Source organism: Patagioenas fasciata, chromosome 3, assembly GCF_037038585.1.
Source record: "Patagioenas fasciata isolate bPatFas1 chromosome 3, bPatFas1.hap1, whole genome shotgun sequence".
NCBI lineage: Eukaryota > Metazoa > Chordata > Aves > Columbiformes > Columbidae > Patagioenas > Patagioenas fasciata.
Genome location: NC_092522.1, coordinates 82,342,651 through 82,370,099, shown reverse-complemented (window position 1 = coordinate 82,370,099; position 27,449 = coordinate 82,342,651). Strand labels below are relative to the sequence as shown.

The window sequence follows — 27,449 nt, the reverse complement described above, 5'->3', positions numbered from 1 at the left end:
AAATGGTTTGATGAAAATAAGTATTGTAACATGCAAAGATTTTCAGCACCACCATTAAAAAAGTCATTGTTAAAAGTCTAACAAATTATCTCAAGTATGCCAGAAAAGTTCCGTAATGCCTGCATGTTCAGAAGAAACCTGGATACTTAGAGCAAAGGGATACTTCGGTATTTATTGCACAACAGAAGTAGATTAATATTACTTAAATAGTACAAATTGTAGGCATTCAGTAAGGCATTTTATGATACTGGATTGGAATAGAATGATCCTAGATTTGTTTATGCAGCTTTAATATACAAGTAGCTAAAATTGGCAATAAATGAGAATATAAATCTTCTGCATGTTACCTAAGCCCATTATTTTGGGGATTTACAGCATCACATGCAATGACTTTTATGCCAATGAATCCCAAGGCAATTTACCAATCATGCATATGGGAATTACTCATTCACCACTAAGGTACAATCACCTGCTGGCTGGTAAACAGTTCTTGTTTCACAGCGGAGAGAAAGTCAACAAAATTGCTTCAGGGCAGGACATGATAAAGAACACTGTATCAAGTGACACTGAGTAGGTACTGTGCAACCAATCAAACCAAATTCACCCATTGTGCTCCTACTCTTGTGAAACAAACAAACCAACCAACCAACCAACCCCAAAGCTAACCTAAACCCTTTGGATTATTAAGGGCCAAAAATAAAATAGTTCTTGTTTGGTAATAAAAATCATTTCATATGCTCATCCATGGCACAGTAAACTCCATTACTATTTTGCGATTCAAAGTTATCTGAACTATCACTGATTTATCTTCATAAAACTTTCCAGTTTTCCTTTCATGTATCTCATTGAAACACTGACTGCACTGGGAATACTTGGCTTGTAGGAGGTCTGAAGATACCACAGATAGTAGGCCCAGTAACACTACTACCTGTCTAGTTAGTAACTTTGGATGAAACTTACTGGAATTTTTTATCATGTCAAAGAATGGAAAGCGGGCATATCCATTGCTTTGCACTTGGCATTTGGAAATGACCTCTCTGGCACAGTCAGTAACATTCTTCATTTTTCTCCCTGCATGGCTGAGTACAGAAGGAATGCCGAGCACCGTGGAGTGGATGAGACACGGGGTAAAGTAGCACAATGTGTGAACTGTTCCAACCTAGATCATGTGTGGCATTCCAATGAAAGACCCCAGTTTCATTAGAAACTTCAACATGCATTCCTATCCTGCCATTATGTACATGGGTAGTCAAGATCTGTTCACCTTGTTTCTCACTACAAAAGGTCTGCATCTCATTATGAAACATAGTGGTGGGTTTTTTTTATTTCCCTCCCTGCCCCTGTCCCCTTTACTTTTTTCTCACAATCCTCTCAGAATATCAGGACTTTCACTTAAAAATTGATATTTTGATAACATCAGATTTAGCTTTCTGTGACACTGTACATTAAAGAAACTGATGAGAAAAAAATGGACAAACCATCAGTAAACACTCCAACCTCACACTCCAGTGGGAACCTCTTTTATATTGGGAAAAGCTTGCCTATTAAATCAAATGAGTACATTTCTATATTCTACACTTAGATTTGGGCTATATGTTGTGTCTTAAAAATCTACCTGCCACAGATATCACATGATTAAAGCTTGCAAAGAAAAAGCAACAAAATTATTTAGCACAGCAATTCAAGAGTAAGGCATTTAAAAATAACATTACTTATTCTTTATACTAAAAAAGAAGAGTGCCTGCAGTAGCATAATTTTTAACATTAATTGTAGTAAGGATCATGTGTAAATTCCAAAGTCATACAACTAATCACAGTTTTACCCATGTCTAACCTAGGCAAAACCAGATTTTATTTTTTTTTCAGTCTCAGGGGAGAAATATCTTCGACATAAATGTGTTCATTTTGTTAGTTATGAATTGAGAGAACTGAATGTTTTCTTTAGTTTACAGTTCTAACACTCCACATTTTTTATTTCCAAGATTAGATGGAAATTCTTTTTCATGAAAGATTCTCAGCACAGGACTAGATGCAGAATTCAGAACTAACAAAGACTGAAAAAGAATTAAAGGAAATTATTTTATCACCTGCAGGCTTCCACCAGCAGTAGCCCATAAAGAACTCAGCTGAAAATTAAGCCAAATGTTACAGACATTAACATGATTTCAGAAATACAACACTCTGGAGTACATTAAGAGATATTTAGTGCTACAAATGCCTAATTTTTTATTTGCCACATTATTTTGGTGGGTGAATGATCACATGTTAGGTAACATACCATTAACCCAAAACAATGTTGTGGCAAAGGCAGGCTATACTGCTGGAACAGCTCAGAAGGATCTGCATACCAGCTGGAGCTAGGCAAGATGATAACAATCATTGAAAATATTGCACACATGGTTTCACCAGGATACCCTAATGAAAGTAAACTTTATCACAGAGAAACAGCTGATAGCTATTGCTTTCATTTATTAGGAAAATCCAGGTCTGAATAGATTTTTCTATAGAAAATTGGGGAGAACATATCAATGTGGTACCTAAAAAAACCCAACACATTATAAATACAATATCTAAAAGAATGTGGTAATCTGGAGTTTTATTTTAGGGATGCTGATGTAGCCCTCTCAATAAGGCTACTTTATAGTTGTCACTAAATTGTAAAGTTATCTGCCAAGAAAGGCATTTATATTTAGAGAAAAAAAATATTAAAATGTGCATACAAGTTTCATTCCATGTGTGGGCCAGGAATGCTCCTACATTGGAGACTTCTAAGTATTCTAGGCTCCAACAGCAGTGGGATCACCTTTGGATCAACTCTACCCTCAGGTTATCTTTAGATTAAATTGCATATGTATTTTATACTCACGTTGGGTTCATTATAAGTCGACGGAAGAAGTAAGTCCAGGTGATATAATCCATTGCATCCTGCTTAGAAGTAATAGTTCCAGCAGCAATTTCAGCATTCAAGTGGTCAGCCAGCACTTCTAACAAGCTGAAGAACAGGAAACAAGAGGACTTAGTTGACTTTACAATCACAAAGACAGGTAATATATTTTGTAGAGTTGTGCATTAAAAGGTTTATTACTTTTAATATGAAAATATTATATATTTAACTTCTGGTAAAAGAGAGGAGGGGAAGAAGGTGGAATGTAAATGCAACATCAGTCATCTTCTTTACATGATAGTGGAATGAAGCTCAAATTATTTTTTGATTGGACCAAGAATGCACAAGTTTAAGTCGTTCATGGAACACATTGAGATGGAGCTACTCAGTGGTAACTTCTGAATACTGTATGTTGACCATATGATCATGCCGGTTTAATCCAATACAGAATCATATGGAAAGACAAACAGGAAATGAAACAGTGGCAATAGCTTAGCTAATACTTGACAAATACTTGAGGGCTATTAAAATTACATCAAAACTGCTTCCACCAGATTTTGCCTCATCTTCATCCAATGTAAAAAAAAAAAAATAAAAAGCCAGTTACTTTTGCCCAGAAAAATCTAAACTCAGAAACACAGAAGAACAAAAGCACTTTAAAATGATTCTTACAAAGTAAAATACTGTTTAGTGTCATTAAATGGAACAAAGACCTCCATTAGGGTATCTAATGAGATCATGCCTGGCCGGAGTTCAATCAGGGAATGGAAAATATTCTTAAGGATCAATCTGATTTTTCTTGCATTATAATATTCTTTTTTTTTCCTACTGTTCTTTCTTTATTGCAAAAAGTAAGGAATAATTTAGTATGAGCAGCTGTGTTACTGCTCTACACCACTGATTGCATGATTCTGAAGGTAAGAACTGCAGATGTTCTACTCAGATTGTCCCTCAGAAACTGGACAGATGATTCAATAGCTCTGCCATAATAAAGAATGCTTTCTCTTTTGCTTCTAACGTGCTGCACTTCAGACCCATGATCAGTGAGAGCACAAGGCCTGTGATATGAGTTGTGTACTCAAGTCTTATAACTAATACATAGACAATGGTTTTTAGAAAAAAAAATTAATTAAAAAAATATGACGTTTAATTTTACAAATTGGAAATACTACACAAAGCTGATAAATATGTTCTTTGGTAGAACAGATGGGAAAGCATTCTAAAACTAAAAACCCTCCAAAAAACCCCGAACAGCCACGAAGCCTCTTAACTTCAAATACTTGGTCATAAAAGAGACCAAGACAACTCAAAGTTAATCAGAACACGAGCTACATGGAACTAAACAAGATTGCTATCAATATGTGAATCTTCATCTGAAAATTTATCAAACATTTTTTGTCTATAGTAAAATAGAGAATATATCAGACTACAAAGTAAATACATACATACAAAATGAACTACTAGAAACGTAGAATATTGATAGTATTCCAAACAAGAACAAGGTATGATTACTACTATTATACTGAAGATATGATTTCTTTATTTGGAAACACCACTTACAAATTAATAGATTTCCTAGTTTATGCTAGTTTCATACCATCAACATTTTAATGACAATGCTCTTTTGACTTATTAGCTATCATTTTGTAGAAGTTCAACTCCTAGCCTTTTGTGCTAAGTGCAATTATATGTTAGAAAAGTGTGGTTTCCTAAGGAAATGAAGTGCATGTCTCCACATTCTTATTTTTTTTTTTTTTTTTTTTGCAAAAACTGTATGTCTGTCTGTGCACCACAGAAATCAACCTCCAAATACACCAGCCCATTTCAACTACATTTCACAGGTGGATAGCACTCTTGAGCTCCTACAAATTTCCTGACCAGTCAGAGTTCACATTAGTGCTTATGTTGAGGGATCCAGTTTCCATAGGAGAACAATACTGTGAATTCTTCATCACTGAGAAAAGTTTTCAATAATGCTCATGCTTTATTAGATGTCTGAGAATTCCTCCATAAAACATGCATCTATAGGAGACTGATGTAACTAGTTGTGCTTCTCATTGAACAACTAAGTACACTGTATGTATCAAAACCATGGCATTCATTACATTCTGCTGGACAGCAAACTTTCTAACACCTAAGTTCAGAGAGGCTGCAAAAAGGTGGTGTATCTACATTTCTGACAAAAATATTGCAATTTTGAAGTGAAAGATGCATTGAAAGTGTATTAATAATAGTTTATACCATGCAGATTTCTTTTTGAACTTGTGAGATTTTGAAGAATGTGCTATCTATAAGGGTACCAGTATTCTAAGAAAAAGTCCTAAAAACTCACCTATTTTTTTCCTATTAAGAATCTGTGACAGAATTTCAGAGAGGGTTCTAAGGATCATTCTGTACACACTAGTCTTGAAGAACAGTTTGTTCACTCACACAAATGTTTGAGACAACACTCATAAGCACTGAAGCATTTGTAGTATTTATCTGGGAATGGACTAAGCAGCTCAACAGTGCTTCAAAACTCATGGAAGAAAGGGTTTTTCTGCATAAAGATGGATAATATTTTTTGGAAAATCATTTTCCTCTAGGACACCAATATTTATGAGATATTTGGTACAGGAATTTTGTTTCCCTTTTCTGTATCCCTCATTTGTAGTATTACTGATAGTTTGATCACCTTTTCTGATTGCTATATCTTTACCTTGATTCCACTGGGAAAGGTTCATAAAGGAATTTTTTGTAGAAGTCTTTCTTAATATCGTGAACTAGAATTACAGCTTTTCCTTGGTCATCAAACTGTGGTCTGCCAGCACGTCCCATCATCTGAAGTACATCTGCCAAAGAGACAATAACGTATAAAACAAATGTATTCATTTCAATGTATAAATAAACGTATTTACATCTGTACAATGTTCAATACAGGAGTTTTGGATTTCTTCGGCCTCGTATGCCCTATTGGTTTTGACACATCTAAATTTTTTTTCCATCTCAGATAAGTTTATGATTAATTCCTTTCTGGCAGACACTATCGTCCTGTATACTTGAAGACCACCCATGGAAGTAGAATTCAGGCTTCATCTAGAACAAAATTTCTCTTCTCTCCTTCCAGTCCACATCCACCCGTCGTTTGATCATAGGCAATTAAAGATGATGAGTAAGAGAACTCATGAAGCCTACAATGGCAACAGTCTGTTATTTCCTAATTTTCAAGCATTTGACTTCACAATAGCAAAAGTTCCTTTTTTTAAACTTTCCTGCTATATGCGATTTCCTAGGTTTTGAATATTTTAGAGGAAATAAGGTAAAGGCAGAGTCTAACTACTGACTGCTATGACCTTTACCACTCAGACTTCAGGACAAGTTATATTAGTTATTAGCACTGGAGTAGAGATGGTTTTGTATCATATCTTGTCCCTGTATCAGATCACCATATACCAATTTAAAAGCAGGTACAGTTAAAGCTTACCTCTCCTACTCTGCCATTACTTGCAAATACTAGTTAATGATTTCTATAAATACTGAAAACACTAATTTATACAACACATACTCAACTTGCTACCTGCCCACCAAGTACGCTTATCATCTATTTGTTCATGTCTTCTCATAATCTGAGAAATGCATAGGCTGTATTGTGTCCTGTTCAACAGAGTTCCGATTCCTTTTTGTGCCTCCAACTGCTATTTAACTTTGAAGAAACAATAGGAAAAAGTTCATAAGGAAGTTTTACATCTTTATTTTCAAACTTCTAATGTTTTGTGTATTCTCTATGAGCTCTATCAGACTTGCACAACATGTGGCTTGCAGTACCTGGCATTTTGAAAAGCAATTTATTTGGCTTCAGAATCAATAAGCGTTGGCCCAAGGCTCAGCTGGGGAGGGAAAAGCCAGAAAGTGTAGAATGGGATACAGCAACGGGAAATGATAGGAGAAATAGCCTGATGACGATAAACAGTTTTTAGTAACACATTTTCACTTGCCTACCCATGAGCTACATAGACAGCAATGTTTTTTATCAGTTTATTCCTTTTGTTAATTTAAGAGTGATGTGAAAATGTACAATGAAACTAGTTTGAAAATGACGTTTCTGAATAGGTATGTGCACAAGAGGGTGATGAAATGGCTTCTTGCTACTCTAACGTGGTGAATTAAATTATGCATAATACCATATAGGAAATGGATTTACCAAAAAGCATCAATGTCCACTATATAATCATCCAAAACCAATATTTTCTTTACTGACTGTATGTTGCTTGGCTGCTTTTAATCACTGGAATAAACTTCTGAAATGTTAAATATGGTCTAACTGGCTGACTAAATGTCTAGTAACTGAGAAAAAGCCCTCCCCAAAACCTCTGACTTCACTCCAAGAAGCATTTGTACTTATTTTTAAATTACTGAAAACTCCAGAAACTCAGCTGCTTCCTTGGAGCCATATGCATCGCTGATACAGAAAGGTAAATTCAGCAGGGAGAAAACAAGTTATACCATGATGGAGCAGTCAAGACATTACTTGAAGGCAGTATTAAAGACAGCATTGTGAAATTTTGGAAGTATTTCAAAATTAAACTCATTACATTTTCATTTTATTGCTGCTGCAAAACTGTACTACCTATCCACAGAACTTCCAGATGCATAAATATTCTCTAGAAAGTTAAAAATAAAAATGCTTGAAGCAAACCACACCACATGTTTCTTCATAAAGTAAAGAATCTGCATTTTCTGTTTCAATACAGACAACAAAATATAAATGCTTCCATCGCAGATGGTGGTATTCCCATCCACCCCTTCCCCAACATCTTGTTAAATATTCAAGAATAGAACAACCCCCAATGTCCAAGTCACTTGAATTCAAAAAACAAGAAAGAGTGAAAGTATAAGCATTTGCTCGTACAACAGATTTCTAAAATGGCATAGTAATTCTTCAATGCTTATGGAGTTTCTGATTTCCTTGGAATACACTATTTTGTCCACTACTTCCTTCTGGCAGCCCCACAGATTCAACACACAATTTAAAACTTTGGTTGATTTCTTTCCTCATCACAATTTCCCATTCGGTTACAAAGTCAGTTGTCACTATTCTTCCACTCGGGACGAGCGAGATACAACTTCTCTGCAGAGACGGCTCGAACTGAGTTTACATCAGCTGAAGTCTGTCACAACATGCACGTGTGCATGGCTGAGCTCCCAGGTCATACCAGAATCTTTGAATAAAAGAGTTGGTCTGGAAATGGATTCCAAGTTTCCTACAGAGCACTAATCACTAAATTAAGCTTCATGATGGGTTTCTTGGAGCAGTAACTCCTGTAGTGCTTTCAGTTTGAGTTTTTTTCATTAGTAAGCTTCTCTTGCTAAAAAGACGTTGTGTGGTTAAAAAGACACAAGCTCTATATTTGCATTACAAATAACATTTAGGTTGTCTTTAGGCGCACACATCTCTAGCATTGTCTACGATTAACAGTAAAATTTCTCTTGCAAAAAGAGAAAGGGAAAACAGAACAGGAAACCTGGAATAAATTTAGCTTGTCCTCATTCTTCAAGCTTAGTACCATGCAGACAAATATTCTCCCTGTCTGAACTCTGAAAGATCTTCCATGGTTCACTTTCTTAAGCTTATTGAAAATGCTGCAGAACGGTTTATGAAAAGTAGAGTTTGCTGGAGCCAGAAAGCAATAAAAGTCTATCTCAAACCAGAAATTCAAATATTTAATTCAGCTGCTTATTTTTGAATCACTTACTGGAAGTATTAGTTACGTCACTGAAGATCCTAGGCTAGCTAAGGTTTTTCATTTACTGTCAAGTGACTATGTTTAAAATTTATGTTCTCATAAATGTGTAATTCAACTGTTGCATTTCAAAACATGGCTACATTTACTGTTAATAATCTGTTTTTATTTAAATAATGTTTCAAAAATGAAACAAATTATTTGCATGCACAAAAACTTCCTTTTATATAATTAACTAGCTAGCTAAATATGAGCTTATATTGCCTCTTTAAATTGTTCAATGTCTGTTTTGGATGATACAAATTAATGGAATTTAGCATGAAAAAAGATTTGCAAAATAGAAACATTTTCATTATTACATAAAATCTTGCAACTTGCATTAAACAAAGAAACGCTTTTCTCAGCACTCCTAGTCTCTGCCCAAATTAGGTATTTTCACTGATCAGTTAGTAAATAATTCAAATCATTTGCATATGCTTGAAATACATTTGCCATAACTTATGTGAGTACCTGTAATGGGATAATCCACGTAACGTCTTGTTTTTCCATCATAGTATTCTGTTCCTTTAACAATTACTAAATGAGCTGGAAAATTTACACCCCAAGCTAATGTGCTTGTGGCAATAAGAACCTAAAACAGAAAGAAAGATTAATGAGGTATATCTAATAAAAAGCCAACTTTTAAAATTCCATGCATAACTCATTATGGCAGGATTCAAAGAACAAATGTACCTGGATTTTGCAGTTCACAAACAATTCTTCCACAGTTTTCCTGTCTCTTTCATGCAGACCTGCATGGTGCATGCCTATTCCAAAAGCAAGTGTCAGCTTCAGATTTGAATCTCTAACTGTCAATATAATGTCGTTCATCTGTAACAGAAAGAATAGTTGCATATATAAAACAGATTACTCTGAAGTTTTAAACTTTATTTTTTTTTTTTAATAGCAAGGATAATTTGCTCAATGCTGTTTACACAAACAGGAAAACACAGGATTCAGTCTCTGAACAGTCTGGGTTTAGTCTAAAAAAAATCAAATACGATACTAATGATGTGGGAAATACAAAATGCACATGACTTTATTGACATACTAAGTAGTGCAGATAAGGAAATGAAAATGCTGAAAATACCCTGGCAGGTCTGGCAAATGCTGTGCGTTCTGCTCTGTGTTTGTTTAATGCAATCCCTAGTATCAAAGGGGTTAGAACTGGTATAAAAACACAGCAAATCTGTGCAACCAGTAACATAATAGCAGTCATGAAAACTAAATTTGGCTCTCTCTAATGCCTGTGAAAAGACACACACAGTTCTTCAGCTTGATAAATCTGCAAGTATTATGCACCAAAAGAGTTTCATATTCACATGCAGAAATGCAAATGAATTATCTTTTTTTTTTTTTTTGAGTTTTTAATTTATAGACTCAAATCCTGTAGTGAAACCCAACATGCAATAAGTGTCTTCATTTAAAACTTTCAGAAGTTCAGACAAAAAGCTATTCTTCATTACTATTTTTTTCAAATCTTATGTCAATGACTACTTGGAATAATTTTAACTACTATCATTTTAACTATTTTTCTTGCATATATTTTCAAGTAGTAAATTCCATAATAAGCTCATTTATTTCTGTAGACGACCTCTGTGAAAAGCTCCTCACTAGTAACAAGCAAGAGCTTTATAACTTCTGTTGTCTTCAGTGATTTTACCCCTCAATATTGCTTCTGTTGTTTTATTTCTAAGGCCACTTATTATTTTATGTGATTTTAATATAATTATAGCTAGGAACTTTCAAACCTCATCTCTTATTAGTGGCTTCCTGATGCCACCAGCAGTGGCATGATGATATTGCATACTCATGGGCAGCATCATTCACAGTTAACCTAGGAGGTATAGCCAAGCTTAGAGAAAAAAGTAATAGTGCAAAACAAATTACTCGGGGTAACTGAAGAATATGGACTGAGTATTCAGTCTCATGTTGGATTGAGTATCTCGAAGTACTGAGATACGATACCTACACGACTGCAGTGATATCTTCATCTCCACTTAGGACTCTAAGGTGTTGCACTTCTATGTTCAGAACTGTAATCTTCACTAAATGTTTCCTGGGTTTTAGAATTCTCAGGTCCTAATGCTAAGACATTTATTCACATATCTAAAACCAAGTAACAGATTTCACTACTGTTATAAAAAAAAACTTCTTAAGAAGGTACAAACAAGCCAAAGGATCTAATAGTCTACATTCAGGATTTAAACAAACTAACAAAAAAACAACCCAAACAATATAGATTTTGTTCATCAATCAATTTTGTCAGGAAGAGCAAATTAGAAAGCATTTTTAAAAAGTCTGTTTGTGGAAGTAGTATTGACTAACAGAACCAGAGCTGATGGAAGTAACAGAGAACCCAATTAAAAATATATTGTTCAAGTTTTAGCTTGGTCCTATCAATTTGGTCTTTCAGTGGAAGCTCCTAAACTTTATTTTCTCCCATAACACAGCTGCCTGGATGTTCCTGAGAGTTTCCTATATTATGAGACATGGCAGGTTTGTTGTATAAACTGAGCTGGCATGTGTAAAAGGATGTTTACAGACGAAAAGAATGAAAAGGACTATACAGCACTGAAAGGAAACGAAGCAGAAAGAAAAAAGCAATGAATTGAGAAGTGAAGAGGGGATAAATCTATTTAGGAAAGGGAAACAAGAAGAGGGATAGATAAGTAGAAGAGAGTAAAGAACTGAATGAAAGGAGGATATGTTAAAGGATAAAGTTTATCTATCTAGATGCAATCAGCAAACCTTTGATTTCTCTAGTCAACATGTAGACATGTGACTGCAGTGTAGACAACATGAATTATGACCCATCTTAAAGATTTTTTCTTCTAAGACAAAAAAAAAGCTCGATAAAATGAGAACCTGTATACTGTTTTCTCTACAATTATGACTATCAATACACACTACTAAATAGATTTTCAAACTTATTAATGCCTTTTGTCCTACGAATTTATGAAGGGGTACTAGCACTGCACAGACTCCTTATGGTTAGATAGACACTTTGAGAAGTAATAGTTATATGTACACATTTTACAGAGAATTAAGATAAAAAAGTGGAAAATGGCACTGGTAACTATCAGAAAAATAAATGAAACCATTACTGTATTTACATTTTTCTCAATTGTTGCATTAAAAATTGAAAAAACATATTCTATTGCTGACTTAGTTTTTCTCCTCCTCACCAAAACTCCTCATGTTATGATAGTTATGACTTTAATGTAAAGGAACAAACCAGTTCCAATGAAATTCATTTCATTATTCACATACACAGACTTTGGCATTGGGAAAATAATGAATCTAAACTCTCTGTTCCTCTGGAAGAGAACAGGGATCACATTAGCTGATTTGGATTAGTCTATAGCAATTAGACTGCTTCTTCAGCACATGCAGCTTTACAGTGTAAGTTATTTTCAGTGCAGAACCTGCACTAAACCTTTTCGCTATATAGCTGCCAGCATAAAACATCCTAAATTCACACTGCTGGGAATTTATTAAAAGATGTTCTTCTTGCTTTTACAATCAGTGGTGGTTATTTTTTTTTCCCTCTGACTTGTATTACAGCGGTGGCCTGTGGTGCTGTTAGTCATACCTGCAAAGCCGTGTAATTTACCACAGGAACACAGAAGAACCCTTAGCAGGAGAGCTGGCGCATGTACCACTATCCTGTCATTTTAGCAGCAGGGAATCCTAGTCATTTTTAGCTGACCCCTTACTTTCACATAAATCAATGTAATAAACACAACTATGTTACCCACAGGCACAGTCCAAGGCTTAAAATTCTCATGACAATTTATATAAAAATATTACTCTTGTACGTCAGTGTAGTATAAGAATATTATCACTTTCTATTAAGAAATAATGGCACAATTAATAGGTTCATTATCCAGAAAGAGACATACCATCGTGACTATAAAACAAATTTAACGTTTCTGCATTGTTTTAACTTCACTACTATTTATCTTTTTGAAAACAACTGTAATGTTAACTCATAAAAGGGCAAAGAAAATATGTTTTATCTTAAGAACAGAAAAAGTCCATTAAAAATAACATAAGGAAATATGGATGGTATTGACAAAAATGTACAACACCGATGCAGGGAACCTAATGCAATGGGGGAATTTTCCCTAGACTCAAAGACAGGAAGGATTGGGCCCACATGGAAACGGTTTTGCCATCCTTCACAGATTTCCTGAGGAACAAACAAAAACACCTCTTGTGCTTTCCTAACATTAGGTTGATTAGGCATCCACCTTTTAATAAAAAAAAACAAACCTGAAAGCCAATTTGGGACTCTAGTAGCACTGCAAAATATTCCTTATAAAACATAAAGTTTATTTCTATTATTTATATCATAATCTCTGAACAAGCTAGTTTTTTCTCAAACTAGTAAGCAGTCATTTTCTTTGTTCCTGCACATATTGAAACTGTTGAACCATTTACTTTAAGCTAATAGAACTTTTTTTATATTTTAAATTTATTATACTTAAAAAGCTTTTGTAGAAAGATAGGATTCCATTTAAGTAGATACATTACCCTGTGCCTGAAATACATTCCAGTCAGAGTATAATTCAGCAAGTTGATGACAATGCTGGCTCCAAAAGAAAGGAGGAGACCAGATTGGACAAGAATGAGCTAACAGATTGTGCAGCCCAATTCTGTCCCTTTGAGTGTGATATATTGTTTCAAGATGCTAAAAACCCATACTTTCTCAAAGCGTATCTGTTGTGCTGGTTTTCCCATTTTCACAGAATCCTCATTATTAGTAGTCTGTACTCTTTTCAAAGCACGTCAGACTCAGACCATATGCCACTGAATAATGCTTATCAATTGTCTAAAATGCCCAATAGAAGAAAGATGTGCCAAACAAAAGAATCGTGAAAGTTATGAAGTCTTTTACAAAAATAATTACATATTTCACATCTGCTACAGATGTTAAGTGAAATAAAACCATCTCCTTGTTATAACTAAATGTTAATTTTTTATGACACACTTTTGTGTCATAAAAACAACATCTTGTAGAAGGAAGTTGAACTTCTATAATGAGTGAAAGACTTAGAAGTCATTCTTGAGTACCTCCTGATCTTTAAAGGCAGAAAAAAAGGCTCATATTTTAAAATTATTTTTCATGAAGAGTTGACATGCTCATAGTTCGGAATTCTCCCATACAAACAAGATGCCTAGAATACCTTAAATACGATTATTTAAGAAACCTTTTAAAATGTGGCTTAAACAATTGAGATATATTATTAAAACATATAAATTTAACTGTAAAAATCTCATCTAAAAGACAGCAATATACCAATTAATGACGTAGACCAGACTCTTCAATTCCTGCTTTATAGCACAGCATTACCTCAGAACAATAACACAGAGATAACAGGTTATTTGATTTAAAGGTTAGAGAAGGAAAAGTCATCTTTTATCTTCCCAACAATTCTTGAGAATTTTTTTTTTTTTTTTTGCAACACGAAACAGAACTATATGGTAAAATTTAATACACTTTCATGCATATTTCTATGCATATTTCCACATAGTGTATGAACACATATACGAATACATAATTAGCTCACATATTCAAGTGTCCTGGAATTCAGTGGAAGCTGGCTATTGCCTTGTATGGATGCTACTGAATATTACAGTAGGTATGTTTGTGCTAAAGGATTTTAGTTATTTCTAGAGGTTTCATAAAGAACAGTCTTAACAAGATGCAGATGGTAAAATGATGCACAAAGCAGAATGCAAAAATAATTTTGGTTAAAGTTAAAGCTGTGCACATGGGTACATTTCTTCTCAGTCCTTGCACTGTAAGTATATAAATACTAAAAAAATAATAATAATAAAAAATTATAATCCAAGTATCTGGCCAGGGAATAAATTTATCTAAAAAACAAAACAAAACAAAAACAAATGAGAAAACACTCTGCTAGTTTGCTGGTGAGAGCCACATTCTAACTTCAAACACTAAACAATAAATACTACTTTGTAGTTTTGCTTTAGGTTAAAAACAAAAAGCACTAAAAACATTAGAGAAAAATAAACTGAAAACTTTATTCCAATAAATCATATTGTAAAAAGATTGCAACATCTACTGCCACCACAGATGTAAATACAATTTCTCAAAGAGAAGGACTTGTTCCTCTTTAGTCAGTTCTTAATGTAGAACAATATAACCAATCTCACCCAAGCTTACCACCACAAACTGGTGGCACTGTCTGTTTCCAAAAGGACGATCTGAGTTGTTGTCCCTTTTAATGAGAGAAGCAGTGGGTCACAAGCTTGAATGGGACAGTCCTGGCTGACAGCTCCAAATTCCAATTTGAGCTAGAAAATTTCTATTTAAAAATCATCTCATGATTACACAAAAAAGCAGAGCAAGCATAAAGTTGTGTTTTTTTTTTTTTTTCCATTGGTATGTTGGCATCAGTGAACAATGAAAAGAAATATAGAACTACTCAATTTATAGAGGCAGTCTTCTCTTTGAGATGTGCTGGCTATTCACATTTCTGTTATGATGCACCTGTGCCTCGTAAGAATAACTAGGATGATCTTTACAGAGTGACGTCTGCTGAAGAGTACTTGCAAGTACCACAAACAGCAAAGAAGGTGGCTTCAGCTGCTTCTTCACTCTTTGGTGTAAAATAAACTTTGTGTTGAGATTGCAAATCCTACGACGGATAGAGAGCTCATTTTGGAATGTGTATGGACAATGCACCTTACAGAAAAAGAAAACAACCTTACCTCTAAGGCTCTAAAAACAGGTCTCTCCTTCAAGAGACTGTCAACTTATATTCCACTTTGGGCAAACTGTGGCAGTTGTGCTAAAATCCTGACGGATTTCTGCATGTGCTACACATAGGAGTTGGCAAATGCAGGGATGAGCTTTGAAGTATCAGCTACAAATCTCAATAAGTAGAGTATTTCAACATCATTGGCGGCCTCCTTGCTCAAACCAAACTAGATATGAGACATTTGAGTGGATATTTCTTCATAAAAAGCATGCATATAGCCTGAAACTTAGTTGGGTAGAAGCTACTAAACAGATCTAACTATTATGCAACAACAGGTCCAGTAGAACTGGAAAACTTATTAGTACTATAACCAACAACTTCCATCAAGTATGGTTTGGTCTTCTGAAGACTGATGGCTATCTCAACTTTCTGAATACTGTAGGAACATAGATAAGAACAGGAAACCATCAGACATTATTTCATCAGATATGAAATTCAAGGAAAGCATCCAGGAAGAATCATCTCCAAAATCAAATGGAGCTGCCTGTAATATAAATTTTCAGTAGATGGTTGTAGAACAAAATTCCTTCTCAACTATAATTCATTTGCACCTTTTAAAACTACTGACTCCTTTGAGGGAAGGAATATCTTGTATGATTCTGCCATGCTCTAGGAATGCTGTTGTCTACTTTGGTGGCAATGGTTGAAAGGTCATTTCTATACACAATTTGTACATACAAATATGTATTCCAGAAGTTTCATACAAGTTCATGTCCTTTGAAATAAAAGTGATTGAAATACTGCCTGAATTTGATACTTGGAGCTGAGTGGCAGAGATTGGGGTGGATCTGCCTGTTCCCTGGTGAAGAGCAGTAGTCTGGAGTTTTGTAAACAGAATCCTCCACATGCTGCAAATAAGAGCCTGGTTTGGCGCTACCACTATGGGCAGAATCTCTATAGAGAAGATGGAGGACGCTAAGATGACGGTGTAGCTGATAATCAGGTACTGAAGATCCAGTATTGGTCTCTCTTCCCAACTCCCCCACAAGACCCAAATCTCTCTGTTACCATTGCAGAAAAGCTGTCATGCAGTATAATAGAGAAAAATCACTTCAAAGGGTTGTAAGAATATGTCTCTACCTCAATATCAGTCTTCCAGATGTTACTATGGACGGCACTGTTTACAGCATTTTAAAAAGCCTTACGAAGTCTACCCACTAGGAAGCTAACATAAATATAGACTAACATTTGGCCATCATGGAGCAAAACCAATTACACCATTAAACAAAACTAACCAATGAGTTCTCAAAGGAACGTTATGTCAATCAAAATTAATGTCATACAAATAAGGCTGAATTAAGAAAAGTTCCAAGGCATATTGTAAAGCTTGTAAACTTTGTATGCCACCCATTTATGAAAGACCTCTTATATCTCAACATACTTCACAATTAACAATTGTGAATACTTTGAAAGTAGTCATTTGTCTGTAAGTTCCCCTAAAGGAACACCGGTGGGCAAAAAAAACCCCACCAATGTGAAAAAATGACAGGCAACAAAAAATGTTGTTTAAAGACAACGACAATTTATTTCTTCTAACTGGTCCATTGTTCTCTCATATGGAATTAAGAAACGCTTGAAATACTTGGGCAAGTGTTTAAGATAAGGAATCCCTATGTTAAAGTAGGGAATACCTACTGTGAATTAAGTATCCACTATTTCTACGTATAAAACTTAAAAATGCTATAGTATATATGAAGAGAATTTAGCCTATTTACCTAGTCCAAGCTTGACTTTAATATAACTTGAAGTTAGAATTTTTCAATTAAAAAGTACTATGGATCAAGAATTAACCAGTACATACACCACGTATATAGCACTACTATAGCTTTGTCCTTTGCTTCAATGTCAAATGAAACTCAGACGAATCATTCTCACTTAAAACACAAAACTACAAACTAGTCACAAAATTACCTGAAGAAATGTCCACTTGAAGTTGTGTGTACTTCAAATACAATTGTGTTCTACATTATAGTGGTAAAACATGACAACATAAGGGTTAATCCTTGGTCTTTTGTATTTATGTAACCAGAATTGAATAGCTTAGTAGGTATCTTATGCTCCACACCTTCAGCTTATTAATTAAAATATGTAAATGTTATTAAACAAATAAACGAAAAGTCTGCTTGTCCTTTTTGGCTCCTCTTTCAAAACCTTCAGAAGTATATTCTGAAATACAGGAAATTTAAAGGTACCTAGTAGCAAACCCTTTTGCAGCAAGTGAAGATGCTTCAGTTATAGTTCTTTTCAGGACAGCAATGGGTCACAGGACATAAGGAATCTCTCCATAATTAATGCAAGTCATTTAGGGCAAGCTGCATGCTGCATATTCTAATTGTGGGTGAGATTCTATACAGCAAACTAGCACAAGGTACTAGGGTACTACGCACTAACAATTTTGATGCGAAATGTTTCTGTTACGATCAAGAAAACATTAAACAGAGGTCATATGGTTAGGAAAAGTAGTATTGAATTGAGATATGTTTTAGTAGTAGTAGTTTATCAGCCAAGAATTGTCTCTTTTATAATCCATCCAAAAGAGGAAGGATACAGATGTTATGCTTTATCTCAGAAAAATCACACTTCATTTTTTTTTTTTTTTGAAAGAGCAAACAAAATCAATCTAATCTAGAAATCAAAACTTTTTGACATATAATTTTTGGTATACAATTGTATAACTATTCCTACAACTGTTGATATGTAAATATTCACACAATACTCAATTTGGACCTTGTATTTATGGGTCATGTATATTGTTGTTTTGGCCCTGTATTATCCCAGAAATTCCTGTGCAGAAGGTCTGCAAAAATGAGAGAAAGCTAACTTCCAGAATTGATGAAATTTGAACACTGACTAAGAAAATAGTTTTGAAGCAATGATATGCTATAACCAGGACCATTAATCCAGAAGGAAATAAATAATTCTGTATTCAGAGTAGGTGCAGAACTGAGTGCAGTAACTAAAATCCAGTACACATTTTGAAGAATGCAGATAAAACAGAATATTGAATGCCTGTTTATTATTTAACCTTCATTCATGTTTTGCAATAAATGAAATAAATACTTTTTATAGAAACAATACAAGAAAATGTAATTAAAGATTATATTGCTTGAAAAATAAAAAATTAAACCTTCACTCCAACATTGCTTAACATCTGAGTATTTGACTTTGTAATCTTTATGTTCTCATAACAGAGATATTGGCAGAAGTTATCTTATTTTTTTAAAATTGTTTTATTTCATTGATGTGCAAGACTGAAGCATTTCTAAACCATTGTTTCTGCAGTGTATCTATCTATATGCATGTATGAATACATCCAGTGAGACACATGTATATCCATATGTACATATACACACCCATATTTATATATATGCATATACATAACCCTCTACACAGAGTTATCATATGAGAAGGATGATTATGCTCCTAAAACAATTAAAAAGATTTGGTTTAAATTCCAGCTCGACACCTATATGTCACAGGTTTCCAGCTGTAAACTCTGGAGAACACTAGTCCTCTTTCTTTTATTCCTTGTCTTATCTTTGTATCAAAGACTTGTATCATGTGATATATGCAGCCTGAGACAATGGAAACAGTGGTAATAATAGATATGCAGGAAAAGCAAAGGTAAAAGTTTGCGTTCAGCATAGCTGTTTCAAGATCTAGCCTCAAATGACTCTTCTGTTTCCAATGTATTTTCTTTTCAAACAAGCATAAATAAAACAGAAGCAAAGCACAAATAATGCAGGTAAAATGATTCTACCTCTCTTTCATCCATCTTCAGCCATTGTTTGGGATCATCCTCAGTGGCTAGGAAAGCTATCAGATCTAAGGCAGTAAGCCTTGTCTGACGTCTGGATGACACAAAAATAAGAACAGGTTTGGCTGGAGAATGACTCCGAATTGCTGTTGAGGAAAACAGAACTTGAGAATTAGGTCTTTTAATGACAAAAATTTGAATTTCTCTTTGCAATACCTAGTCAGCTGATAGACCTCTCTACAGATGATACACAGGTATGTATACTTATTTTATTTTCTGCCAGATAGATACATCTGAGGTGAACGTGTAACGAATCAAAGATCATATAACTGTGCTTAGCTGAGTCTGAGTGAATTTGCCCTGCTACTTAGTGATCATTGTAAGCTAAAAATTTAAGAGAAGTAGGTTGTAAAAATAAATGCACCAAAACACCACAAAACCCAGACAAGCTTTCTAGACTCCAAAGCTTATGAATTTCTCTCTCTAAGCCTAACAACTATGTTACATTTTTTCTACCCTAATGGGATATGTTGTCTCAGGCTAAGTGCCATCAAGGTCCAAAACTTGCTTTCTGCCCAACCCAGAGCTCAGGCTGCATAAGCTCTTGTTTGCCTGCAAAGTTTCACTACAATCTACCAAAACCAGAAAAGGTGAAAAAGGTAAAAAGTAGCTTTTCAATAGCTGCTGGGAAAGGTGGGCATTATGGTACCAAAGAACTTTGTTTCGTTATTTGGTAATTACTCTGATATATTTTAACCAATTATGTTTTAAGACTTTTTAAAAAAGCTTTTTCTTGCTCAGCAAATGTTTGAAAAGTTTTGGGTTGCAGCAGACTTTTTATGGCCTCAGGAATAAATATGGCCGTGGAAATGCTAAAATACCCCTGACTATATCATGTCAAACAAGTGGTGAAAAAGCCCTCAATAAATCATATGTCTGCAGATTTCCTAACATCAACAAGCACTAGAAGTATAAACAGGTGTATGCAGAATTTCACATACTCTCTCTAAACCCCTTATAAATCCATTTGTGTGTTTTCTCATGTAATTCTCAATCTAGCAATTAAATTTATTCATTGTTAATTTCTGAAAACTATTTTGTACTATCCACCGTTACATATTGTTCCCCAGCTCATGAATACTACCCAGCAAGTGCTCCTATATACACACACTATGCAGTTGTGAAATTATTGAAATAGGGTAATTCATGTGTATTTATACCTTACAACTATATATGCCAATATATCTATATATTTTAAAAGCCCAGCATCTAATGGATTTTTGTTGCTTCAGGAACAGGTGTGGCAGAACAGCCCAAGACAGATTTATTGTTCATTAGTGTTTTTGTACAATGCTCTTGTGGAGGTGTAAATAATCTGAGCTGTCAAGATTGGTCTCTAGTCCACAATCAATACTTTGCTTCTGTCATAAGGCTAATTAAAGCAGCTAAAAAGTCACCTCACAAATGTCACCTCACAATCAACAGCAGTTCACATGAGAAAATTTATTTGGGAGGTTATTTTTAATTGATATAATAAATATTCCTTATGTAACCAAAACAAAACACGTTTAAATAAAATACGAGAGCTTTTCGTATATCTATTCTGCTTGCCAGCTTTGTTAAGAATAAAAAATTGAAAACAGAGGCATATCTGGATGCACTACAAATTTTGAATTTTATGGTTATAGCTTTGAAACTAGAATTATAGGAGGTTAGCCTGACTTGCAACTTCTGTTCACAATTTTTTTAATGCTTACATACAGTGGTCCATATGAAAATACCTCAGCAGATTAATAATATGAATGGTTTTATTACCTTCTAAATTTCAAATATTTTTACACAAATGTTTCTTTATGGTGTCAAACACTAAGAGAAAACACATTTTATTTCCCCTTCATTAGCAATAATTTTATTCTTCTGTTCTAAATGCATTACATTCCTCTGTTATATGTTGCATTTGCAGCACACTTTATGTTTCAGACAAATAGCTCTGGGCCATTAGCAGAGCAGATTCCCCCTATACATGCCAAGAGTACATATAGTAACACATGTTGTAAATGTGCTGCAAATGAACTGTGTAAAGTGCCCGAAGTATGTTTTTTCCCCTCTCTTTTACTTTTTTTCTTTTACTGAAAGTAGGAAAAGGTCTAGGAGCTCGTTGCTTACCCTGAAATGCAGGTTTGTTCATGCTAGCCATGCGAGGACAGTAATGCTGGCCAGGGAAGCCCTGAATGTGCACCTCCAGCGGAACGGGGCGTACTGATGGTCGGAAGTTGAACAGACCCATCTACAAGTAAACATTTTTTCCAAGTTTAACCTTGAATTATCTTACAAATCGCTATTTTGTTTTTATGCAGCAAAAATGCACAACCATCCTCTGAAACATTTTTTGTACCTGATTAATATTTAGCCAGTCAGCAAGGTCTCTGGCATTTGCCAAAGCAGTGGATAAACCAACTACTCTTACAGGCTTCTCTGTGTGAGATGAGATGAAGTTTGTTCGAGATACAATGACTTCCAATACTGGGCCTCTCTCATCCCCTAGTAAACAAAAAGTCCATTGAAAAACAGAGAAAAAGAAGAGGTTCAGATGTCAACAAGTATATTCTTATCATAAGTACCAGCACGCTTCTTCAAATTTAGCAACGATTCTGATTAAAAATAACAAAACATGCTCACCTAGCAGATGGATCTCATCTATGATAAGAATGGAAACTTTCTGAACGTAGCTTCTGTTCTGCCAGCTCCTACTGACACCATCCCACTTCTCTGGGGTAGTAACAATCAGGTCAGCTTGTGCAATAGCTCTCATATCAGGAGTCACATCTCCTGTCAACTCTACCACCCTGTAATCAAGAGAGAGAGTGGCTTGGTTTTACAAAGCTTTAGAGCATCTTAATGTTCAAGTATTAACTCCTAAATATTAACTCTCAACAGAGAGAAGAAACAAAACTAAACAAAGCTTTTTTGTTTCTGGTCAAATGCTTTTAACAGGATTTAAAAAAATATTTTAAGTAAATAAACTTGTCTCTTGGTTTTCCTAGCAAATACCACATAAACACCAAATACCCTTCCTTAGCAAAATCATATAAAGAGGGTGAATATAAGTCTCAAATCATCTATGGTTAATTTTTCAAAATGAAGATGGTATAAGAATATTAGTATGACATAATGTGAATTATAACATCCTGTCAAAGCCAGGATGAAAGCTATCTAGAAAGCTACCAAGTTGTTGCCTGCTGTTCTGCATAGATCTCTGGTTTGAATAGGGAGGTTAGACCGCAGTCTATCTGCATCTGTTGGTGAAGTTCCACTAAGACTGGAACAGAAATTATCCGGAGTTCATTCTTTTGGGAAGATTAGCAGAGTTTTTCCAGTTGATTGCCTTATTATCCTTTCAAGTTCTACAAACAGCATTTGAGGCGATCCACCATTTTAGAGTGAACATCATGAATTTTTGACTTTTCTATAACACATTCCACATCCAGTTTAACATCTAAGAAAAATTCTTCAAAGTAATGGGTATCTTCTGTTCAAAATTTCAGTCACAAGTAATAGAGTAAATTTCAAAAAGGAAATATTACCTGAAAATATTTTAAAATTATGAGGCAATAAATTCCCCTCACAGGCCATTAAAATAGCAAAAAAAAAAGCCAACTAATATATCACTGCTACAGTAATAGCAGGAATCTCACTGGTAATTTAATGTATGCAGAGTAGCACCTATTGAAACCTGTTGTGTGCTTTGAGCTTTAACTTACAAAAAAAAGCTACATATAGGAAAGGAAAGATCAGTGAGATACTAATGTTACCAAGGAATAAAATTATATCTGATTTATATATGAAGGACAACATTTGAATATTACTGCACTGTTCATACAACTCCTATGAGTTCCTTATAGCTGAGGTTTCTAAAGAAAGCTTATTTGGGATTGCAATTTCAATTTCCAAGGATACTACAGAGAGAAATCTGAGCTTCATATTTGCTATACTGGCAAGCAATGAGAGTGAAAATAGCTGGGTATCAAAGTGTATCCCTATTATAGTTTCGATTTTGCCATCACTACAATGACTAATGGTAGTATCTTTTATTTTTTAAGTACTAGAAATTTGAAGGATAGTATACAATCAAAGCCTATTTTGAAATACTCAAAAGTATTCTGTAGATTTTATTCACACTTGATGGGCTGTACTTTGCTTCTCATTTCTCTGACTAGGTAAGGAGAAACATACTTTTTACCAAGTTTTTCTTCAATCCTAACTTTCCAGTCCTCAATTCGTTCACGAACAAGTGCTTTTAAGGGTGCGATATACACTGCCTGCAAAAGAAAAGTCACAAAACCAGAAGTTAAATAAGAAGCCTCTATCAAAGTGTACCTATAAGGAAAAAAATATCTGATAATTGTGGGATTTGAACATATTGCCTAGAAAATTATTAAATCTGGAGTTCCTTAAATGACCTACAAGTGGATTATAGTTAAAACAGACTTAACACTTCAAGATACTGCTTTGTTTCCTGAGCCATTAACAAGCAAATAAATTAAGAAAGAGAAAGAATAATTTCTTGAAATGGAAGTATTTATCATACCATTTAATAACAAAACCCACTTCCACAAATAATACAATTTTTTAACAGGACTATAAAATCTGTGAGCTAACATTCTTGAACAGAAATAATCAGAATTTCCAGCAAGCTGTGTCTTACCTGATTTGTAGCTATGTCATTAAATTATTAAAACATTACCAATTAAATTAAAACCCTGATTATTTTAAGCAAAATGTCACAATATTTTCCTCAAACAAGTCTGCTGTGCGGGGGAAAATACTCTGACATGTGGAAACAACATTTATTTACAGATTTATTGTTAAATATTCTGAAGCTTTTGAACATGAAGAAACTGCTAGATGAAGAATTCACATATATTCTTTAAAATGTGTAGACAGGTTTCCAGCTATATTAAAACCTAAAAGATATATTCCTTTGAGAATTAGCTGTTCTGTAAGTCTAATAGATATGCTGAAAATGTATGACTGTCTTGTTTACCTCAATTTGACTAACAAATTACATGAAGATATTGAAATTTCAGAGATGAATAAGGGATTTATGTACATGATTTCTGTAAATTTCAAGGGTCACTCTTTGGTTAAATCTCACAGACACAAATATCTTCTCCAAAGACTTTAAAGGTAAAACGTGGCTAAGACAAGATGGTTAAGTCAAGATACAGATACATATTCACTTTGAAAAGCAAACCCCAAAAGCTGAGTTGTTCAGCTTTCAGCCAACTTAAAAAACATAACACGGGCAAGTTAGAACAGAAAATTGGCTTGTAGTAATTAATTGCAACTTATTTGTTTAAAAAGAGTGAGACTGGGATAGTTGTATGCACATGGAGGGGAACTATTAGTAATAGCTACAAAACAGTACTACTGCTTGTAGATAGAGATTAAAGCAGGAAATGCAGGTAAGTACAGAAAGGCAAATCCAGCAAGCCTGTATGTCATATTCTTAGATTTAACTGTCCTTGTACACTGATTAATAGAGAAAGTTGAAAATAAAGCATAATGTACATAATACAGTACCATTTTGTACCCAGGCAGGTATAAATTGGAGAAAATTCAGTTTGCCATAGTATTTTTCTAGGCTTTTGTATTGCTGACAACATGCCTACAGAAAGTGATCCTAGTAAACCTATTTTACAAACCTTTGATGTAGGGTATTTGTTAAAAACTCTAAAGATGGCTAATTCAGCTGCAACAGTTTTCCCAGAACCTGTAGGAGCTCCAAGGAGAACATTACAGTCTGTGTGATAAAGTGTGTGAAATATCTGCGTCTGGATAGGATTAAAGTGCGAGAATTTGTACAGGGCTTCATATTCCCAATGTCCCAAAGCTGTGACAGGCAAAGGCTGAAGATCTAGAAGTTCTGAAAAAAACCAAAATAATCATAAGTGCATGACAAGAGATGCCACAACACAGTTTATTATAATATGAAGATAAAAATATTAACCAATACTTTAGTGAAAAACAGGTTACCTTGGAAATTGTTTTACTTAATATCTCATATGACACAGAGTCCACATTTGAGTAATTTTTAACTGTGATAAGGAATAATGAAAAGTTTATTTTGTGGCTCTGAAGTATTTCTATGCAAGTACTGTTGCTAGTATTCTGATAGCTGTGAGCCAGCCATTTGTATAAATTAACCTTTTTTAAAGCTGTTTCCTTTTTACCCAGTTGTAGTAAGACCTAAACTCACTGTACTACATTATATCCATGTCCAGCTTCTTATGATAAAAGACTGTGGAGTCGGAGGACAGCACAGTCTGCGTATTTCAGGTTCAAGGAGAAGATCTATGTAAGAAGGAAAGATTCTTTGGAGATTCTAAGTTGATGGAGTAATACAAATCAGATGAGTACAACTACATTTTGCATCTAATCCTTCAAACATGTAATTAAAGACATAATCTTAATAAATAAACAAACAGCCTTTCAATATATGATTCTCAATATATCTTGAGGGCATCTGCTATCCAAACAATTAGAGATTGTGGAATTTGGAAGATGATATATATAACCAGATTGGATTTGGAATCCTACCAAATTAAGGAGACTGCAGTGATTCTGCTATGCAGATGCTTGCTTTGAAGTTTGGATTTTTTTTTTTTTTTTTTTTTTTGTTTTGTGACTGGAGGTCTCATTGACTTTTCAGGGTGCTTCACATTAAGGTATGATATGGGAGTCATAAAATCTACTGAGGCAATGATGCCTAATATTCTTCACATGCTTTTCACTGATACCTTATGGCTGTTCTATCATTCCTACTCTAACTGTGATTTCTTGGGCTCTGTTGAGGAGAAAGAAGGTTTTTTTGCCTAGCGGGGCCTCTACGTACTTCATTGTTGAGTGGGAACCAGATGGGAATTGAAATCAATTACCATAAATCCTAGAGGCTCCATAACTGGTGATGTGTAAATATCTTTCTGTTTCTTCTGAATAGTAGTCAGTGATCAGTCAATTAGATAAAAAGGTTACACATGCTTTTCCAGACAGGGTAGGTACAGTATAACAATAGCTAAACACTTCACAAACACATGTGAATTTATGCATGCCAAAGGACAACACCGTATGAGAACTGAGTATTTCTGAAGGCACTCACTTCACAGACTGCTAGATGAGCCAAATGTAATTACAGTGGAAAGGTTTTACAATGACATCAGGCACAATGAATGTATAAAGCAATTTATGTATCCAGAAAAAAAGAAGCAAAACACAAACATATGCTTCTGTGCCAAGTGTTAAAAAGGAGGGGGAGGGGTAGGCCATGCCTTGATGAGCAGCGCTGAGTTGAAATGTGATGTTCGGTACTCTAACAGCACTTGCTAAGATGAATTTATTTTAGCAAAAATATTAAAATCTTTCACATTTTCAAAATTTTAACTGTTTTTTTCTTTGCTGAATGCCCTTTATTATACAACCATCCACTCTGAGATTATTTTTAACCAGTCCAGAAGAAATGTAATGCTAAGATAAGGCATACTGTAACACAGAGATTTGCTTAGTTTTATATGACAGTTTCAACTTTCCTATGGTTTACAGTAACTAATATGGTGGTATTGGGTTGAGACGAAATGCTTTTTGTTCAGGAGTTTAAAATTTTAGAGAGCTTTAAAGTTAGGGAAGAAATGGTCTCAATAAAACAAATACAACGCAAAGTTAAATTCCATGTACTTTTCTACAATGAAGCAGAAGTTAACGAGAATTATTCCACTATCACAAGGAAAATCAACTTGACCAAGATGAATTAAAATGAAATGATTGAATTTGAAGTTACCTGTGTGGGGTGGATGTCTCTCAGGAAGAATCAAATGTTGAAAATTTATGATACATACAGCCTCTGCTCCTAACCATCTATCGGACACAGCTCGAATATAATATTGAGAAGGAAGAGGTTCAAAAATTGGGATTGTGAACACCAGCAGTTGAGGTTCTTTAGTAATGACCTAATGCAAACATGTAAAGAATAATTACTGCACAGACAAATCAGTAACTTGAAAAACCATAGTTTGCCTCACTTCCATAAGCATTATCAACACAAAACAATAAAGTATGTGTGCAACTCCATGTGCAAAATGGTCACATCTTCAAAAGACAAAAATAAGGCTGACTCTTCATCTTTTACTTTAACTGACAAAACCATTCCAATAGTTCTTTTTTGCAGCTGGAAATAACTGCCCCACCAAAGGAGGAGGAGA

At 34.5% G+C, this 27,449-nt stretch overlaps 1 protein-coding gene across 4 annotated transcripts in view; it reads right to left on the bottom strand.

Moving 5' to 3' along the window:
• Positions 1-27,449, bottom strand: part of ASCC3 (activating signal cointegrator 1 complex subunit 3) — a 263,881-nt gene that overhangs the window by 47,616 nt on the left and 188,816 nt on the right. For all 4 annotated transcript variants that reach the window (XM_065835259.2, XM_065835258.2, XM_071806703.1 and 1 more), the window contains exons 24-34: positions 27,029-27,197; positions 24,900-25,120; positions 23,428-23,513; positions 21,874-22,040; positions 21,590-21,735; positions 21,361-21,481; positions 19,198-19,340; positions 9,337-9,474; positions 9,115-9,235; positions 5,583-5,715; positions 2,867-2,992 (exon numbers count right to left, since the gene is read on the bottom strand). In XM_065835259.2, coding sequence (XP_065691331.2) covers positions 2,867-2,992; positions 5,583-5,715; positions 9,115-9,235; positions 9,337-9,474; positions 19,198-19,340; positions 21,361-21,481; positions 21,590-21,735; positions 21,874-22,040; positions 23,428-23,513; positions 24,900-25,120; positions 27,029-27,197 — 1,571 coding nt within the window. The remainder of the gene's footprint in view (positions 1-2,866; positions 2,993-5,582; positions 5,716-9,114; positions 9,236-9,336; positions 9,475-19,197; positions 19,341-21,360; positions 21,482-21,589; positions 21,736-21,873; positions 22,041-23,427; positions 23,514-24,899; positions 25,121-27,028; positions 27,198-27,449) is intronic.